The sequence below is a fragment of the Ahaetulla prasina genome, chromosome 8, assembly GCF_028640845.1.
Source record: "Ahaetulla prasina isolate Xishuangbanna chromosome 8, ASM2864084v1, whole genome shotgun sequence".
Lineage (NCBI taxonomy): Eukaryota > Metazoa > Chordata > Lepidosauria > Squamata > Colubridae > Ahaetulla > Ahaetulla prasina.
Window position 1 is genome coordinate 51,855,426 of NC_080546.1, and position 20,201 is coordinate 51,875,626.

Below are 20,201 nucleotides of genomic sequence, written 5' to 3' on the forward strand. Positions count from 1 at the left end.
CTGGGAACATTTAAAAACAGTCCAGTTTACTCATACTTCAGGTCATTTACCACTGCGAAATTAAAATGTTCCCTCCTCATTCCTAAGTCAGCAGAAAACCAAACAAGCATAACATCTAGCAATTCTAATCTTTCTTACTGCCATTGTTCCCAGTCATTGTCATTCACCTCTCTTCTTTCCAAAGCAATTGGTGACAAAATTTACCTGATTTATATACCTTGATTCTGTCCTTCAATGTGAGTCAGAGAAGGGAGAAAATATTTTGATTTTTTTTTAAAAGTGAGGAAGGCATGCTTGTGTTGTGAGTGCACAAATGAGAACATGGCCAAAGAGAATATTTTCTACAAAAATCCCTGGAAAGAAAGTCTATCTAGATCATTTGGAATTAAGAATATGTAAATTTGGTCAGTGAGAGTGGAAGCATACTGCTTGTGTGAAACTTTTAAATATATCATACTGTATCCATGCCACCACAGTGTAAATTAAGATTATAGGTCCATGTATCCTTTATGAATTTATGACAACTGTTGTCCAATAGTTGTTTTTTAATTGTTGAAATTATTTCAGTTGGATTAAATATTTCTTCATAAAGCTTAATTTAAATCAAGTGCAGCATATTGTAGATTGTTTAAGTAAAGCTACTTAGTCCATGCCACAAAATATTGTAATGTGAACTATGCACGTTTGCATTTCTAGCAATTTCATTCTATTGAATCCTGTCCCACAGAGTTTCTTTTAATATTCCCTCCATTGATTGCTCCATTGATACCCTATCCCCAAACTCTGCCATAATTATGATGTTTTCCTCTTTTTAAAATCCTTTTTTATTATTATTATTTGGGAAGTATGCAAACTATTAGGTGTTGCCAGTACAACTTTCACCAAAAAAATCAGGTTTGTTCATAAACTGTTAATGTTCCTTCATTCCTGGGAACATTTAAAAACAGTCCAGTTTACTCATACTTCAGGTCATTTACCACTGCGAAATTAAAATGTTCCCTCCTCATTCCTAAGTCAGCAGAAAACCAAACAAGCATAACATCTAGCAATTCTAATCTTTCTTACTGCCATTGTTCCCAGTCATTGTCATTCACCTCTCTTCTTTCCAAAGCAATTGGTGACAAAATTTACCTGATTTATATACCTTGATTCTGTCCTTCAATGTGAGTCAGAGAAGGGAGAAAATATTTTGATTTTTTTTTAAAAGTGAGGAAGGCATGCTTGTGTTGTGAGTGCACAAATGAGAACATGGCCAAAGAGAATATTTTTTTTCCACCTCTTTCTGCGCCACCTGCTGCAGTCCATGTTGTCTTCCACTCAACTGTCAGCTTTTATCCTCTAAATCCATATTCTACTGTACCTCACTGAACCTTCACAAAGTTAGATTTGAGGTCCTCATGCCTTTTGATTTTGTTTTTGTATTTTCAGTCTACTCCACCCTTTTATGCATTATAATTTAGAGCTTTAAATATGGCAAGAAACATTTGAGTATATATAGTTAGAGATATATGTCAAAATACAGTACAGATGTAATGAAAGGTTTCTAAATAACCTTCCTGTTATGAACAGGGTTTCTGAATTGTTGTTGTTGTTTGCTTCTGTTATGATAAAGTGAAGGATTAAATTATCCCCTCAGCTACCGAAAATGCCTTTTCTGTCTCTCTGCAGATTATATTTACATTTTTAAAAGCCTATAGATTAATTGAATTTATACACTTGATGTTATGTCTGGTTATGCCTTAAGCTCTTATGATGAAAGCAGACAGTTTTTGCTATTTTGGGGCTGTAGAAACACATTCCTTTTTTCCTCTCTCTCTAAATTTAGTAATATGCATATTTGGAGAAAAGCCCAGATATCTAGATATTTTATCCATGCTAAACCTAAACTGCCTTACCATATATGCTCCTAGCTATCTTATTTATAGATTGCAAATTTTAATCAACAGAAGATCTGATGTCATATATTAGTTTTACTATTAGTTTACTATTAATTTAATAGTTCAACTATAAACATTAATTAAACATTACATTCTTCAAATCAGATAAATAGGTTGGGTTTTCTTTAGAACTATGAGTGATGCTGCCTTAGATCAACAAGATAACTCAGCTTTCAAAAATTGAATAAGACTAGTACAATTAAATCTGAACATTAATAATAGACTGCCATGGCTGTTTCTGTGCTGATTGGTCTTAGTCTTAGTCATCTGTAAAACGAGAATGTTGATATTTTGCTTTTGATGAAATCTATTTCGCGATTTTGAAATTTTTTTGTGGGAATATGTGATTTAACTCAGATTTAATTTTGTATTTTAAAAAATTAGCGAGAGAGAAACAGAGGGAGGGATTTAATAAATTTTTACTTGCCAAGAGTCCCCCTGTGAGGGAGATGTGTAATTTCAATAATATGATATTAATTAAGTAAATATATAAATGTAAACTATTTGCAACAACCCTTAATAGCAACTGCTCTGCCTGTTGAAATTTCTGTTCAAAGTAAAATTTCATTATTAGGACTTTATAATTATAAAATGTCTTCCCTTTCCTACTATTCACACTTCTATCTGTCCAGAATTTATGCTGGGTCTAACCATTATGATTTGTAAACAGTGATTTATGGATTAGAACTCAGCCAATTGTGTTTTGTGATGAAATAAACCAGTGGTGTTGTGAATTTAAGGTTACCAGTTTCAGGCTGCAAAAATCTGGATGGCCACAAGATAGTCTCACAAGATTATCTCTTTGTTGCTACCTGGTGGTCATCCTGACATTCGCAGCCCAAATCATCTGCTCTGATTTGTAGAAGCCTTCCAGCATCTGAAGCAAAAGACCTGGAGAGCTAAGATCTGCTGTGTTCTCGTGCTGCTTTCCATCTAGTAGTACAGAGAAGATCATCTATATGTGTCTGTTTGCCTTGTGAAAATGCATTTTCGAAAATGCAGGCAAAGCAGGGCAGTTCTACAGTTGTACAGCCTTATGTTATCTTTGTAGAATCCACAGAGATGTACTCACAGCATGCACACTCTGTTGGTGGCGGTGACAGCAGCAGCAGCACGACCACCACCACCATACCGATCTGTAGGACTTCAGAGGAAGAAAAGAAAGTCACAGTCATTAAAGCACCACATTATGCAGGAATTGGGCCAGTTGATGAATCAGGAATTCCAACGGCAATTAGAACGGTAGGAAATGTGCGTGTGTGTTTTTGTGTGTGTGCACTTCATACAATGAATGTCTTGTTGACGATGGCTTTTTCACATTCTTCCTGGCTTTATATAACATGAAGTAAAATATACACAATCAGAGTCACTATGGGGAAAGAGACAGGTATACCAGAAAAGCCCTGTTTTAATTTATTTGCCATTTCCACTACACCATTGTTAGAAAAAAAAATTGTTTGCTCCATTTTTTCAACCTCTTTTAAAACTTGTTCAACTTGTTCAAAGTTTGGCATTTTCTGCCACTTTTATCAAGATGCTCTTACCTATCCTGTCACCCCTTGCGTTTATGAGTGAACAGGAATAAAATGAATGAAAGAATGTAAACACCCTTCTACTAAACAGTCTCTGACTTAGCTGTAGTGCTGGGAAGCACGGAACGGAACTGGGCTCTCTCCTTTGCTGACATGGAATGAAGCAAAGAGGAAAGTACATTTTCAGGTCAATGTTGAACGCTTGCCACTAGTTAGTGCTTGAGTGCTTTTAGGATGCCACAGTGAAGTGTTTTGTTTTCAGTTAGGCTGAAGCATTTTTTCCACACTGCTGCTCCAGCAACCCTTTTCGTCTGGGACAAGCGGCAGCAGTAGCTGCTGCAACTGGTAGAAAGAACAGTTTGCCAATCTTCTCAACGAAAGGGATAAAAGAACAAGGAGGAGCAGGAATGAAAGCAGCAAAGCCTTTCAGATTTCAGGTGACTCTTTGAGCAACGCTGCGCTACAGAAGCAGTGGGAGTAGCTTGCCTGCCAATGACTTCAGTGGAGATTAAGTTGGGGGCGGGCAAAAAGAGGGGGGGGATTGATGGAGAAGTTTTGATCAGGTAAGGAGAGATATGTTTTAAAAACGAAAAATGGTGGGAATTAAATCCTTCCTTCCCTTAAGTATGATTTCTTTAACGATATATAGGCAATCATGATGATTTTTGGAAGTACAGCTTGATTATATAGAATGGCTAATTATATTGACATTCGAATTAAATTCTTCCAGTTCATATCTAATGGACTTGGCACATAGCTAGCTATATATTAAAATCTTTCAAATCAAATTCTCTTGATTGACTAACATTTGTAATAATATCTCATTTTGGTTAGCATTTTGAAAAACATTGTGCCCATTGGATAGATGTTTCATGATGTTCTCTTCAATTCTATATAAGTTTGTTCGGAAGTCACTCTTCTAGATTTATGAGACCTTATTCTTGGGAAAGTGTGTTTAGAAGTAGATTTTTTAATATCTGAGAACAACTGCGGGTGAGAACTCTAAAGAATTATATTCCATGTACAAGTTTGATCTATTTACAAAATTGTTTTAAAAATGGAATACACACAAATTTACCTTAAGATGCAGATAAAATGAATATGCAGTACCAGTAGTGTTTCAGTTGCAGTAGATACTTATATTTATTTGCAATTATGTCACCTAACTTAAACAAAGTTTAATGTATTTATCATTTAAAAAATCTATTTTAGAGAAATATATCCATTTCCAAGTGCAGCTTGGTAGAAGAAAGGTAGATTGATAAAATGTATAAGTAAATAGCTACGCTAATAGATAACTGCTGCAATCTAAACAAATCTGGGAGTTGTTCCATTGCACTCAAAAATAGAAGAAAATAGAAGAGTATTATTATAAAATCAAATGTTCTGTGTGACCCTTTCATTAAATATGATGCAGTATTCTATTCAAGCTCAGTTATGATAAATACTCTCTTTTGCTGGGAAATTAATATACTTTTTATCATTCTTATAGTCTGCCTCGATGACTCATAGAATAACAAAGTGCTTTTTGCTATTTTAAAAGTAACTTTGAAAGTGGCCTTTAATTGACATAGAAGTTGTTTTTGCTAGTTGCCGCAATGACTATGCCTTCCAGCTAACCAGGAGTTACCTGTAGCCTTTCTTCATTCATTCCAAGATTCTCAGATTCCAGGTTTGGTATAAAAGAAAATTATATCTGAGGATCCTTAGGATATTGGTATCTGTCACTGAAATTGTTAAGTTCGGGAAGTAACGAGGCTGGAGACCAGGGTAGTGACTAACATTTGTAATAATATCTCATTTTGGTTAGCATTTTGAAAATGCATCCACAACTATTAGGAATGTTTGGCGTGAAAGGGCCAGCAAAATCAATGTGGATTCTTGACCAGGGCCCTTGGGGCTTTTCCCGGTGGCCGTGCTTGGGGTTCTGTGCTGGATTGCTAGGAAAAAGTCTATTTTTGTTTGCCAGTCACCTGGCTTTAGCCTGGACAATGCCTCCTTAGCGCTCCGGACGGAACGCTCTGCAAGGCCATTCGGCGCAGGGTGGAAAGGCGCAGAGAGGGCATGTCGGATGCCTTCCTCTGCCAGGTATTCTTCAAACTGGGCTGCCGTGAATTGAGGCCCATTGTCGGACACCAGAGTGTCCGGCAATCCGTGAGTTGCGAATAGGTGGCGCAGGGTTGCGATTACTGCTTCGGCCGTAGTGGATTTCATGAGTATGACCTCCAACCATTTTGAAAATGCATCCACAACTATTAGGAATGTTTGGCGTGAAAGGGCCAGCAAAATCAATGTGGATTCTTGACCAGGGCCCTTGGGGCTTTTCCCGGTGGCCGTGCTTGGGGTTCTGTGCTGGATTGCTAGGAAAAAGTCTATTTTTGTTTGCCAGTCACCTGGCTTTAGCCTGGACAATGCCTCCTTAGCGCTCCGGACGGAACGCTCTGCAAGGCCATTCGACGCAGGGTGGAAAGGCGCAGAGAGGGCATGTCGGATGCCTTCCTCTGCCAGGTATTCTTCAAACTGGGCTGCCGTGAATTGAGGCCCATTGTCGGACACCAGAGTGTCCGGCAATCCGTGAGTTGCGAATAGGTGGCGCAGGGTTGCGATTACTGCTTCGGCCGTAGTGGATTTCATGAGTATGACCTCCAACCATTTTGAAAATGCATCCACAACTATTAGGAATGTTTGGCCGTGAAAAGGGCCGGCAAAATCAATGTGGATTCTTGACCAGGGCCCTTGGGGCTTTTCCCGGTGGCCGTGCTTGGGGTTCTGTGCTGGATTGCTAGGAAAAAGTCTATTTTTGTTTGCCAGTCACCTGGCTTTAGCCTGGACAATGCCTCCTTAGCGCTCCGGACGGAACGCTCTGCAAGGCCATTCGACGCAGGGTGGAAAGGCGCAGAGAGGGCATGTCGGATGCCTTCCTCTGCCAGGTATTCTTCAAACTGGGCTGCCGTGAATTGAGGCCCATTGTCGGACACCAGAGTGTCCGGCAATCCGTGAGTTGCGAATAGGTGGCGCAGGGTTGCGATTACTGCTTCGGCCGTAGTGGATTTCATGAGTATGACCTCCAACCATTTTGAAAATGCATCCACAACTATTAGGAATGTTTGGCCGTGAAAAGGGCCAGCAAAATCAATGTGGATTCTTGACCAGGGCCCTTGGGGCTTTTCCCGGTGGCCGTGCTTGGGGTTCTGTGCTGGATTGCTAGGAAAAAGTCTATTTTTGTTTGCCAGTCACCTGGCTTTAGCCTGGACAATGCCTCCTTAGCGCTCCGGACGGAACGCTCTGCAAGGCCATTCGTCGCAGGGTGGAAAGGCGCAGAGAGGGCATGTCGGATGCCTTCCTCTGCCAGGTATTCTTCAAACTGGGCTGCCGTGAATTGAGGCCCATTGTCGGACACCAGAGTGTCCGGCAATCCGTGAGTTGCGAATAGGTGGCGCAGGGTTGCGATTACTGCTTCGGCCGTAGTGGATTTCATGAGTATGACCTCCAACCATTTTGAAAATGCATCCACAACTATTAGGAATGTTTGGCGTGAAAGGGCCAGCAAAATCAATGTGGATTCTTGACCAGGGCCCTTGGGGCTTTTCCCGGTGGCCGTGCTTGGGGTTCTGTGCTGGATTGCTAGGAAAAAGTCTATTTTTGTTTGCCAGTCACCTGGCTTTAGCCTGGACAATGCCTCCTTAGCGCTCCGGACGGAACGCTCTGCAAGGCCATTCGGCGCAGGGTGGAAAGGCGCAGAGAGGGCATGTCGGATGCCTTCCTCTGCCAGGTATTCTCCAAACTGGGCTGCCGTGAATTGAGGCCCATTGTCGGACACCAGAGTGTCCGGCAATCCGTGAGTTGCGAATAGGTGGCGCAGGGTTGCGATTACTGCTTCGGCCGTAGTGGATTTCATGAGTATGACCTCCAACCATTTTGAAAATGCATCCACAACTATTAGGAATGTTTGGCCGTGAAAGGGCCAGCAAAATCAATGTGGATTCTTGACCAGGGCCCTTGGGGCTTTTCCCGGTGGCCGTGCTTGGGGTTCTGTGCTGGATTGCTAGGAAAAAGTCTATTTTTGTTTGCCAGTCACCTGGCTTTAGCCTGGACAATGCCTCCTTAGCGCTCCGGACGGAACGCTCTGCAAGGCCATTCGACGCAGGGTGGAAAGGCGCAGAGAGGGCATGTCGGATGCCTTCCTCTGCCAGGTATTCTTCAAACTGGGCTGCCGTGAATTGAGGCCCATTGTCGGACACCAGAGTGTCCGGCAATCCGTGAGTTGCGAATAGGTGGCGCAGGGTTGCGATTACTGCTTCGGCCGTAGTGGATTTCATGAGTATGACCTCCAACCATTTTGAAAATGCATCCACAACTATTAGGAATGTTTGGCCGTGAAAAGGGCCAGCAAAATCAATGTGGATTCTTGACCAGGGCCCTTGGGGCTTTTCCCATTCTCTGACTGGGGCCGTTGGGGGTAGAGGTCTGGATTCTTGGCAAGCCTGACATTTCCCTACCCTCTCAGCAATCTCTGCGTCCATGAGTGGCCACCATACATAGCTTCTGGCTAACCCCTTCATCCTTACGATCCCTGGGTGACCCTCGTGGAGGAGGTCCAATACCTTTCCCCTTAACTTTTCAGGAATTATTACACGATCACCCCATAACAGACACCCCCCTTGAGCTGAGAGCTCATCTCGTTTTTTGACAAATTCTTTGAACCTTTCGCCCGGCGCAGCGGCCACCCTCTCTGTACCCAACCCAGTACAGTCCTTAACACAATGTCGGTATGATGCCCGAGCCACTTCCTTAGATGTGACTGGGCCAGAGTCCAAGGAGTCAATAAGTAGGATGGGTGTCCCTGGAGTGGGGTCTTCGGTCGCCCCAGGTAATGGGCATCGGCTTAATGCGTCTGCATGCCCCACTTCTTTTCCTGGTCGATGTTGCAGCTTGTACGAATAAGCGGCTAAGAATATAGTCCATCGGGTCAATCGCGGCGAAAGTGCCACAGGCGTTGGGCGGTCGCCAGCCAGTATTCCTAGTAGCGGTCTGTGGTCAGTCACGATTTCGAAATTCCGCCCAAATACATACTCGTGGAATTTCTTGACCCCTGATACAATGGCTAGTGCTTCTTTGTCTAACTGGCTGTAGTTCCTCTCTGGGGAGGACATCGTTCTCGAATAGAACGCTATAGGGGCTTCTGTACCGTTTGGAAGTCTATGGCTGAGTACAGCCCCCACCCCATAAGGGGAGGCGACGCAAACTAACACTAGGGGTAATGAGTCGTGATATTGGATGAGCAGGCTATCACTTGAGAGCAGGTTCTTTACTGCTTCAAAAGCCCTATTTTCTGACTTTCCCCAAGACCAAACAGTATTTTTCCCTAAGAGCCTATGCAGCGGTTCCATAGCAGTTGCTTTGTTCTTTAAAAGACCGCGTAAAATTAACCAATCCTAGGAATGCCTGCAGCTCTGCTTTGTTTTTGGGCGCTGGAGCCTTCTAATTGCCTTAACCTTGCTCTCAGTAGGGTGAATTCCTTTCTTGTCTATCCGGTAGCCCAAGAAATCGACGATTCGACCCCGATCTGGCATTTGTTTGTCTTGACTTTTAACCCGCTGTCCGGAAAATGCTCAAGACCTTTCTTAACCGCTCCCCCAGTTCCTCCATGTTTTCCCCTGAAATTAGGACATCATCGAAGTAAGGAACTACCCCTGGGAGCCCCTGCAGTAGTCGTTCCATCAGGTTTTGGAACAGCCCTGGTGCCACACTGACCCCAAATTGTAATCGGGTGCACTTGAAGGCACCCCTGTGCGTCACAATCGTTTGGGCTTCGGCTGGGGGGGCGTCTACTGGCAGTTGTTGGTAGGCCTGGGCCAAGTCTAACTTTGCAAAGACTTGCCCTTGCCCCAAAGAGTGCAATAAGTGTTGCACCACGGAAACCGGGTAAGCGCTTTTCTGTAAGGCTTTGTTAAGCGTCGCCTTGTAGTCAGCGCAAATTCTAATTGACCCGTCCGGTTTTATGGGGGTGACGATTGGCGTCTCCCACCTTGCGTGATCGACTGGCACCAAGATCCCTTGATTAATGAGCTTATCCAGCTCCTTATCAATTTTTGGTTTTAGGGCAATGAGGACTCTACACGCCTTATACCTAATCGTGGCTACCTGGGGGTCTAAGTTGAAGGAAATAGGGGTCCCTTAGTACTTGCCCAGGCAGTCCTTGAAGACATCTTCGAACTCGTTAAAGAGAATGTCTTTCAGGTTACAGTCACTTCGGTAGATGCCAGTCACTCCCATGCCCAGGGCACGAAACCAGTCTAGCCCCAACAGACTGGGCAGAGTTCCTTCGACGATCGTGATGGGCAGGGTCTTTTTATGTGGACCATACTCGACTCGAACGGAGGTGGTCCCTCGAACAGGGATGCGATTCCCCTGGTAGTCGTGCACTCGTAGCCGTTGTGCTTGCAGGTGGCGCTTTGCGACGGACGGCAGCGACTTCGCCAGAGTGTCCCAGGACATGATGGTGATCGCTGATCCCGTGTCCACTTCAAGCCTGCACCGTACTCCCTCGATCTTGGGCTTTGTGAAAATCTTCTTTTCCACTTTGGTTGAGGCGCGGCCTATAATGACAGTCGTTTGGTTAGACTTCGCGCCTTTCTTGTTTGAACCAATCGCGGGCCGCCTTTCCGGTTCCGCGTTTTGATTGGCCGATTTGAATTTTCGGGGGGAAGGTTGGGCCGCTCTGCAGACCTGAGCTAAGTGCCCTTTCTTCCCACACCGCCGGCATGTTGCGTCTTTAAACCTGCAGCGTTGGCGCTGATGCTGCCCTCCGCAGCTTCCGCACTCGTCACGGTCCTCAAAGTCGCGTTTCTCAGTCCGGCAGACCCCTTCCTCCTCCTCGCCCTCACCGTCGGATTCGGACTGAATCTCCTCCTGGTGTACTGGCGTTGGCTTTGAGCTCGCCTTGGATTGAAGAGGCTTTTGCAGGGTCTCTGCTGCTTTAGTAGACATTTCGTGTGCTCTGGCTTCGTCCAGAGCGTTGGCTAGTGTCAGGTTGCTCTTGGCTAGCAGCCGTCGCCGTAGACGGATGTCCTTGACCCCTCGGACGAGTTGTTCGAGTAGCACCTCGTCTAGGTCTCGGTATCCGCAGTCCTTGGACGCTCTTCTTAAAGCGGCCATATAGTCACCGATGGACTCGCCCTCCATCTGTCTACGTTCTCCGAATTCAAACCGCTGCACGTATTTGGACGGCGTCGGCGCGAAATGGTTCTTCAGCAAAGTCTGCAGAGTCGGCCACGATACCGATTGTATCGGCGTTGGCTCTGCCAGGGCTTCCGCAATCTCGATGACCTCCGGCCCACAATGGCTTAAGAAGTAAGCCCGTTTGCGGTTATCCGGGATCCCCTGTAGTTCGTTGGCTTCTAGAAAGCTTTCGAAACGGGTCATATACGTTCCCCATTTCTCCTTGACCGGGTTGTACGGTGCGGGTGGCGTGTTTGCCATTTCCGCGTTTCTGCCCTGAGTTTGCTGGGTTCGGAACTATCGTGCTTCAGCTCGGTTCTGGTTCTCCTTAGCCTCGATATCCCACCCTCGTCGCCAATGTTAAGTTCGGGAAGTAACGAGGCTGGAGACCAGGGTAGTGACAACAGCTCTTTAATATAGGGTGAACCCAGCAACAGGCTGGGCGAAAACCCTCTCCTTTTATATAGTTCTGTTGGAGGTTTTGACCAATCAGCAACGTGCTGATTTCCCGCTCAAATATTTAAAGGTACAGCATTAATACATAACAGAAATAGTTTCATGATTCCTCCCAGCTGCATGTGATTCATTATCACTGGAAGTACCAGAGATAAGAAAACTTAAAAGCCCTAAATATTAAACAGTTAATAAAGAATTCAACCTATTACATTTGAAATAATGGCATTTGTTTCAACTTCTTATTCATCTACTGATTTTAACAGTTACAGGAGTCCCCTTGTGTTTTTCAAAGTAGAATTAGTGGATAAAAGTAATGCTCAGAGAGTCTCAACAGTCTTGGCCTAGACTTTCCAATAATTTGAATGTTCATTTCATGTGGACAAACATAGTATGGTGCACTTCTGTGCACTTCATAATCATGCATATTTATTCTGTGGTATCTTTACCCAAAGACAGAACACTAAATGAAAAGAAGCCATATTTTAAGCATGTTGACTTTTGCAATAAAGTATGAAATTAAAAGTTTTGGCTTCCTCAAGTAAAAGCTGCAAGAAAGGGAAGTTTTAGCAGCGTTGACTACTGTATATTGTGCCCTTTGCTGAACAAAAGTATCTTTCAGCCAAGGGTTTGGAAAGACATTTTTGTAAGATGTAATGTCTACCCATTTAGGAATTCTGATCACTTTCCAAGAGTTTAAGCAGCCCAGCACCCTATTAGCCTCTGGAGGATGGAAATAAAATATTATAGGTTGAGTCATTTTAGCAGTTATATTAAATCCTACTTAAAATAATCCAATGTAAGAATTGTCTTATTGACTTGTTAATAATTGCCCACTGAAAGTACTACAAAGTATGAGAATATCTATTATATCTTGGACGCTGTTTTGGAAAATACAGATTCCATTTCTAACTATAGAAAACATTGGCCCTTTGAATTTTTCATATATAGACTTTATATAATTTTATTTCTGTATTTTTGAGGTCCAAAACAGTGTGAATATTAAAATATATCCTGAGTACAATAGAAGCTAGTTTATGTATATAAAGATAGTTATTGTAATTAATATAATTTCTAGATTTCTTATTACATAGTAAAAGTGTAGAATTAGATAGTGTAGAATGTATGAATAAATCATTTCAGATGTAGAAGCTTTTGTAAATAAAAATATTAGAGTGCATTTTCAAAGCACAGTGTCAAATAGTGAGATATATAGAACAGCTAATAGTAAGGTGAATTGAACAGATGCATGCATGATTTCCATTTAATAAAATTTTGTCCTGTATGTTTTTCATTATGTGCTGTGATTAATCTGTTCCTAGGAAGACTATAGAGGCATAAGTGTGGCATATTTACATCATATTACAAGATAATGTTGTATCATTTCCAGTGATGCTAGTTGTACATGGTTTTGCATTTGTTTACTTGTTTTTATTAATCAAATTATCTGTCAAATGAAACTCTGAATTTTACCATCCAATATTAACATCCAACATGAAATATTTCATCCAACATGAAATAACTATACAATATATAAGCATATATATAAGTATGAGTATGTAATAACTATATTAATTGGATATAACAAAAGGAAACAATAGGACAGGAACGGTAGGCACGCTTGTGCTCTTATGCACGCCCCTTACAGACCTCTTAGGAATGGGGTGAGGTCAATAATAGACAGTTTTTGGTTGAAGCTTTGGGGATTTTGGGAAGAGACCACAGAGTCAGGTAGTGTATTCCAAGCATTAACAACTCTGTTACTGAAGTCATATTTTCTGCAATCAAGATTGGAGTGGTTAACATTAAGCTTAAATATATTGTGTGCTCATGTATTGTTGCAATTGAAGCTGAAGTAGTCTTCGACAGGAAGGACATTGTAGGACTTCTATGAGTTCCTGGATGCTATGAGTCCAGAGAAGCAGCCAGTTCTGCAAGCAGACAGAGTTCAGGAAACTTGGTTCCAGGGAGCCTTCGTAGCACAAGGGGGCCGCTGGGGTTGTAGTCAACCCGAAGCAGAACTGTGTCGCTGACTACTTGCCCATGACCAGGCTAGGCAAAACAAGGCAAGTCAAACCCAGTCAAAACAAAGCTAGGCAAAGTGGCAAGATATCGGTCACTGCAAGTGTGACTAGAAAAAGGCAATGCTTGTTCCTCTTCCCATGGTGTCTCTTTAAATCTTATTCCCCAGGTGAGCCTTGTCACAAGGGGTGGGGTGCCTACCTCCCAAGTCATCTGTTCACCTTGCACTGATCCCATCTCCTCTCCATTCTCCGTGCTCGAGGATAGGGTGGGAGGGGGAAATTGTTCTTCTCCGTCGCTCCTCTGCTCCACTGCCTACTTTTTCTCTCTCCTTCCCCCTCGCTCAGTTGTCCTGTGCCCTCTCTCCATCGCTGGCAACTCCAAGGCCGGAGGGACTCGGGACATCCTTGTCCTGTTCCTCGGTCATTCTTCCGGGGCCAGTGAGGCTGCACCATCCTCCTCTGTTCCGTCCTCTGGCCCTGGCTCCGTCTTGTCCTCCTCCTTGGACCTAGGCTCCGATGGGGCCATGACACTAATGTCCATTTAGAAAATATGAAAAACCCACGTGTATGGTTGCACATTATGGACTCTGTTTCGGATAAAATTAGGTGTTGCCCAAACTCTAGTACTGAGACCATCCACAGCAATAATATGCTTTTCTTACTGTAAGTTTAAAAAGCAGTATTTTTGGCACTTTCTCTGGATTTATGTTCTCTACCACTTCCCTGTTTCTGTATACCTTGGACTAAAAACAATTTTTATCTATATTGCATTCAATAGAATAAAATAAGTTAAATCTATATATAGCTTAGCTTCTTATCTTGTCTTATATAAAATTTCAACATTTGATTACTAGAATTTTGATACATTCTATAAACTATCCAATTTTAATGGAGTAATGCTGTTTTTTGTAATACAAATGTTGGGTTTGCCCAATTCTGAAAAAGAATAAAAGATACTTACTTGAACTAGATTTTTCTTGAGAAAAGGAATTTGTCCACATAGTCTGCACAGTTGGTGATGTACAGGTAGACTTACAACAGTTATAGTTACAACAGTTCATTTAGTGTCCATACAACATCACTGAAAAAAGTGACTTGTGACCATTTTTCACACTTATGACCATTGCAGAATTGCCATGGTCATGTGATTTACATTCGGATGCTTGACAATTGGTTCATATTTATGATGGTTGCAGTCTCCTGGGGTCATGTGATCCCCTTTTGCAACCTCCTGACAAGCAAAGTCAATGGGGAAGGCAGATCCATTTAACAACCATATTGTTAACTTAACAACTGCAGTGATTCACTTAACAAATGTGGCAAGAAAAGTCATAAAATGGGGCAAAACTCACTTAACAAATTTTTCACTTAGCAACATAAATTCTGGGATCAATTGCCTTATGTCAAGGACTACTTATATGTGTTTTAATCATATAATTCAGTCCATTGGCTTCATTGTCAACCATCTAATTATCTGGATGAAAAATAAATATATCATTTATTTGTGAATAAGTAAACTTGGTCTATCTGGATTTTTTTGATGTAAGTAATGTTGAAATATTATAGCTAGCTTTTCTGGTTTTTTTTATAATGGGCTTTTGGCCAATGAAAATTAGGCTCCTACTTTGATAAAAGATTACTTGATTATAGACTGTTACCAGAAAAATGTAGGCAAAAAAGAAAAACTCTAGTGAGAATAAAAGGATTCTGTTAACGGTACCATTTCAGATTGAACATCAGCATTCAATGTCACATATATATATATATTACATTAGACTCTCAAATGGCAATTGTTCTTTTTCTTTATGTTATCACTCTCTGATATATAACAGTAGCATCTAGTCTTTTATTACAAAAAATATGCCTAACAATTTGAATCTAGTTGAATGTAATTCAGTTGCATGTATCAGTGAATAAGATTAACTCCTAATGATAATAATGGTCTTCAGATTCATGGACTCTGCTGATAGATACTAACATCTCGTTTATTTTATCTGACCAGAATCTTTTCCCACCATATTTTTATTTTGCGTATAATCAGTATATTGCATCATTTTAACTCTAAACTAAACAAAAGATGCCAACTATTTAAAGGTAAAGATAAAGGTTCCCCTCGCACATATGTGCTAGTCGTTGCTGACTCTAGGGGGCAGTGCTCATCTCCGTTTCAAAGCCGAAGAGCCAGTGCTGTCCGAAGACGTCTCCGTGGTCATGTGGCCGGCATGACTAAACGCCAAAGGCGCACGGAATGCTGTTACCTTCCCACCAAGGTGGTCCCTATTTTTTCTATTTGCATTTTTAGGTGCTTTCGAAACTGCTAGGTTGGCAGAAGCTGGGACAAGTAACGGGAGTTCACCCCATTACACGGCAGCACTAGGGATTCGAACCGCTGAGCTGCCGACCTTTCGATCGACAAGCTCAACATCCTAGCCCCTGAGTCACCGTGTCCCCACTGCCAACTATTTAGGGGGACTCATTAAGAGTCTGAATGAACTATTTTGCTTATGTTTTATTAATCGCCCACTTATCTCATGTCTGGACTACTGTAATATGCTCTATATGGGGCGGCCCTTGAAGAGTATTTGGAAGCTTCAATTAATTCTGAATGAAGCTCAAATACTTTTGCAAAATCCAAAGACTTGCACATGTGTCACCTCTTCTGCGGCTGCTGCATTGGCTGCCAATCTGCTTCTGGCTATACTTCAGCATGCCTTTAAAGCCCTACATGACTTGGGACCAGGCTCTCCTCTAAAACATCCATCTGGCCCTCCAGGATAGGAAGGCAGGGCATGTTATACATTCCATCAGTTAGGGATATGTGTCTGGTGGGACCAAAAAAAGAGCCTTCTCAGTGGTGGCCCCTTCTTTATGGAACATCATTTCCCCCAAGATATAGTTGGCTGCTACTGTGTTGCTTTTCCTAAAAGCCCCAAAAATGTGGTTTTTGTCAGTGAGCCTGAGAACCACAAATGAAGATGAAGTCGATAAAGTGGCCAGTTTGACTGTGGTTGCTGACTTGGTGGGTGAGATATTTTATGGGTGTTTATTATTTTTAAATTTTTGTAAGCTGCCATGAATCACCTACAGTATGTATGAGTTGGGCAGCGATATAAATCTGTGTAATAATTAAATAAATAAATGGTTTCCTACTTTGTTAGTAGTCTGGCTTTTGTACTGATTATCTGCTAATTGTTTAAAATTTAATTTCTTTTTAGACTGTTGACAGGCCAAAGGATTGGTATAAGACAATGTTTAAGCAAATCCATATGGTTCATAAGCCCGGTATGTATAATTTTACTTTTTTCTTCCTTTCTTGTAGCCTTGCTAACAGATTAGAATTTTTATAGATGCTTCTTTTATTGTTTATTTATTGTTGGGAGTCATCCCACCTCAATCCAGAGGAATGTTAGGCTGATTAGTATAGCTAATAAAAACATAAAAAAGAAACACTAATACCCAATAATTATTTGTAATAATAACTATAATCATAAATAACATTTCCCGTTATTATTTGTGTTTGATCCTTTATTTTTATTAGTACTATTATAATTCCCATTTTCATGGCTGCCTGCTCCTACACAACTCTGGATGTCTTACGACATTGAAAAGAGTGTAGAACTAATTGTTCTATAGACTGGATTAATATAGGCACCAATGAACAATAAACAATTCTCAAAGGCCTCTGGAAGGGACAGTTTCTGGAAAACCACAAGAGTTAGCACTATACTTGCCTTATGAACAGGCTGTCCCATAACAGGGAGTTCTCATACTTTCAACTAGGTCCTCTCCTGCACAACTAAGGAGATGGGAACTCTTAGTAACTCTTCACTGCCTGGATTGGACAATAGAAATTATTTGAGAGTTTCTTAGAGACCCAGGCGCCATGATATATAATGTCTATGTACTGCATCTTTAATCCAGTAAGTCTCTTAAACACAATTCTATATTTTTGCCAGTTAAAGAAAAACCCCTACTTAGGGGTCTTTTCAAGAAAAAGAGAGTGCAGGGCCTAATATGAGAGTACTGAAGAGACCCAACAAAGCAAATTTTCATTTGCATTCCTTGGAATTAGCAAGGCTTGATTCCCATTGCTATTGTTTACCAAGGCAACAAATCACTTTAGCTGCTTCAGTAATGGAAGGAAATTTCTGCATATTTGTTAAGATTTCATTTGTGGCATCTTAATTTGAATTCTGAGTGAGTACAAGTCAAGTGCTATATCACACGAATAAACTGGATAATAACACCACAAATAGTAAACATTTATCTAGGGGGAGAGTTTAAAAACTGCCTTGTTGTGGCTAAATGGACAGATTTTTCACTGCTATAACATTTGTCTTTCTTTTTGTAGATGATGACACTGACATGTATAATACTTCATATGCATATAATACTGGTAGGAATTATTCCTTCCTTTCACATGGGTCTTTTCTTTTTAGTGCCAGCAACTTCTAACAATATCTAACTCCACTGGAGTATACTTTATTCTGCCTCCATAATTGGTTTTATCTATTTAATCTCTATATTTGGTTTTTGTTTCATTATTTTCCGTAAATCAACAATCAATAGTTCTTTTCATAAATAATCTAATATGTATTATTAATTTATATTTGTATTGGTTGACAACTTTTATGTTAGAGTGGAGAACACTTGAATGCACAGTAACATTGTAAGATAATTCATTACAGCAGAGTCCAAAAGCATGGTACCTGCAGCAACTTTTCCGTAATATCTTGCATTCAAGGTAGCAGCATTGTAGGGTATTGCTTTGTTTCTATGCACAACATAAAGGATGTTCACAACTCAGAAAGGCATATTATTCTGCCCCACTTTGAAGAGCATGAGCATTGAAAGCTCTAATTTTCATCAGATTCCAAAACAAAATCTGTATCCTAAAAAAAAATTGAATCTACCATAAATAGATCGATCTATTTCACTGGCATGAACAATATGATAAGAATACATTAGAAAAATTGTGACGTTTCCTATGAATAAGAGGAAGCCTACTTGAAGTGTGAATGTTATTCCTAGATTCAGAATGATGCAAAATGCATTTTGCCACAGGACATAGCCTATATTTTAAATGTTGTTTCAGCTTTAACTTTATGCTGCATGTTGTATTTGTTTGCACAAAAAAGAAATTTTCATCCAATGTGATATTCCTGAATAATATTTTAAATTAATAATTATTACTAACAAGAAAGGCTTTATCTTTTAACAATATTAATGAGGCATGGCTTTACAAGCAAATACAGAATGTACAACAGTTTGTGTCCTTTTGAGTTTTGAGCAATGGTCCAGAGCCAAGCTAACCTTAGAGACCTTCATTAATTATTTCATTTTATCTCATAGCACAAACAAGTTTCATTTTTCATCAGTGCATTTGGTTTTTCCTGTGCTTTGTTCTTAACAAACTATCTTTAAACTACAGAAAGGGGAAAAAGTTATAGACACAACAACATATATTCTTGCTTGCCTATAGTTCAACTTGCTCTACAAGTCTTACACTAATCCTGATACAATAAGAGAGATCTCTATGTGGAAAAATACTGGACAAATGGCTTGATCTTCCAGGTCGAATCATAGAGTTTCAGGATGATACAGAAGGGCCATTTTATAACCCCAACAACAGAGTATGCATGTATTAATACTCTTGGTCTTCATGGTTTGTGATGCTCAAGAGAGGGCACTATAAGTTATAAATTGCTTATTTCAAAGGATGAAAAAGTATAGGTAACTTTATTTTCCTATTAAATAAATCAATATTATCCGGGAGAGTCACATTTTGTGCCAAAATGGCAGAAGAGATCTGAATTAAGGCCACTAGCTTCTATCCAAAACTAGTGTTGAATAATACAAGATACTTCCTTTTATTCAGCCATGGAATTTTAGGGGACGGTAGGAAGGGTCTTTTTACTCAATCTATATTTGAATGGACAATGTGTCCATGTGTGTATGTATTTATTAGGTTGAATCAATCCACTTCAGGATAAAGGCCTCTTCATTGAAGGTTATGGACCATAATATAACACTTTGGTTCTGTAAGAGTTGCTATAAGACAGATGTCTTATAAAGTATAACGCTGAGAAAGAGATGACTGACCCAAATTCTCCCACTCAGCTTCCATGCCTAAGGGAGAACTACATCCTAGTCTACCCATTCCTTAACCCTACACCACACTGCTGTGTGTGTTTGTGTGTGTGTGTGTGCATGTATCTACCTCTATCTGTCTAGTACTAATATTTAGCTCCTTTGTGATTTTGCTTTATCTTTGACTAGGTAACTTCAGTCCATCATTTTCTGCTCAAGCACATCCTGTTGCAAAGACTCAGACATACAGGCCACTGACAAAAAGTACTTCTGACAATGGCACTGAAGCCTTTAAAGTCTCTTCACCTCCACCACCTCCAGTACCACCTGTTCGTCCTTGGCAAAGATCTGCCCCAGAAAAGTAAGCTATGTATTAGCAATTAATCCAGAAGTGACAGATTTAATACTAGTGTGAGGGCCATTATGTCAGTGTTTTGTTTTGTATTCAGGGATACAGCATGACTTTTCATGGAAGCAGTTGGTTGGCTGGTTGGTTGGTCGGTTGATTGGTTGATTGGTTGGTTAACTGACTGACTGACTGACAACTGACTTCTTTATATATTGCCAATTTTCAGTGCAATCATGGTACTTTATAATTAACAACAATAAATATAATAGTAATATAGAAATAGTGTAAAATAGAAATAATCTGATTTAAAACCACATAGCTCTATTATTAATTGTTATTACAAAATGTATGGGTACATTGATTATATGTCTTAAATGAACGCTCTTCTGAACACTCTGTTTTAAAGACTTTTCTAAAATTTGACAGTAGTAAGCCATCAGGATTTCAGATTGGCAGCTTATTCCACTGATCTAAAATAACATTTTCTGGATTTTACATGGGGGAAGAACCTTCAGCATCCCTACCCAAGATTAGCAAACTGGAATATGGAGTCTACTTAAAATAGGTGATCCTATACATATCCAGTAGCTGAGTC

At 40.8% G+C, this 20,201-nt stretch overlaps 1 protein-coding gene and 1 long non-coding RNA gene across 19 annotated transcripts in view; one reads left to right on the plus strand and one right to left on the minus strand.

Annotated features, from left to right (window-relative positions):
• Nucleotides 1-20,201, plus strand: part of SORBS2 (sorbin and SH3 domain containing 2) — a 209,193-nt gene that overhangs the window by 130,167 nt on the left and 58,825 nt on the right. For 16 of the 17 annotated variants that reach the window (XM_058192271.1, XM_058192258.1, XM_058192261.1 and 13 more), the window contains 4 exons: nucleotides 2,989-3,179; nucleotides 16,383-16,449; nucleotides 17,519-17,563; nucleotides 19,447-19,618. In XM_058192271.1, the coding sequence (XP_058048254.1) occupies nucleotides 2,989-3,179; nucleotides 16,383-16,449; nucleotides 17,519-17,563; nucleotides 19,447-19,618 (475 nt within the window). Of the gene's footprint in view, nucleotides 1-2,988; nucleotides 3,180-3,244; nucleotides 3,907-16,382; nucleotides 16,450-17,518; nucleotides 17,564-19,446; nucleotides 19,619-20,201 lie in introns of those variants that run through there. The other variant, XM_058192272.1, reaches the window with a different exon arrangement.
• LOC131202838 (uncharacterized) overlaps nucleotides 1-20,201 on the minus strand; it is a 93,730-nt gene that overhangs the window by 4,613 nt on the left and 68,916 nt on the right. The gene's annotated exons all lie outside the window — the stretch shown is intronic.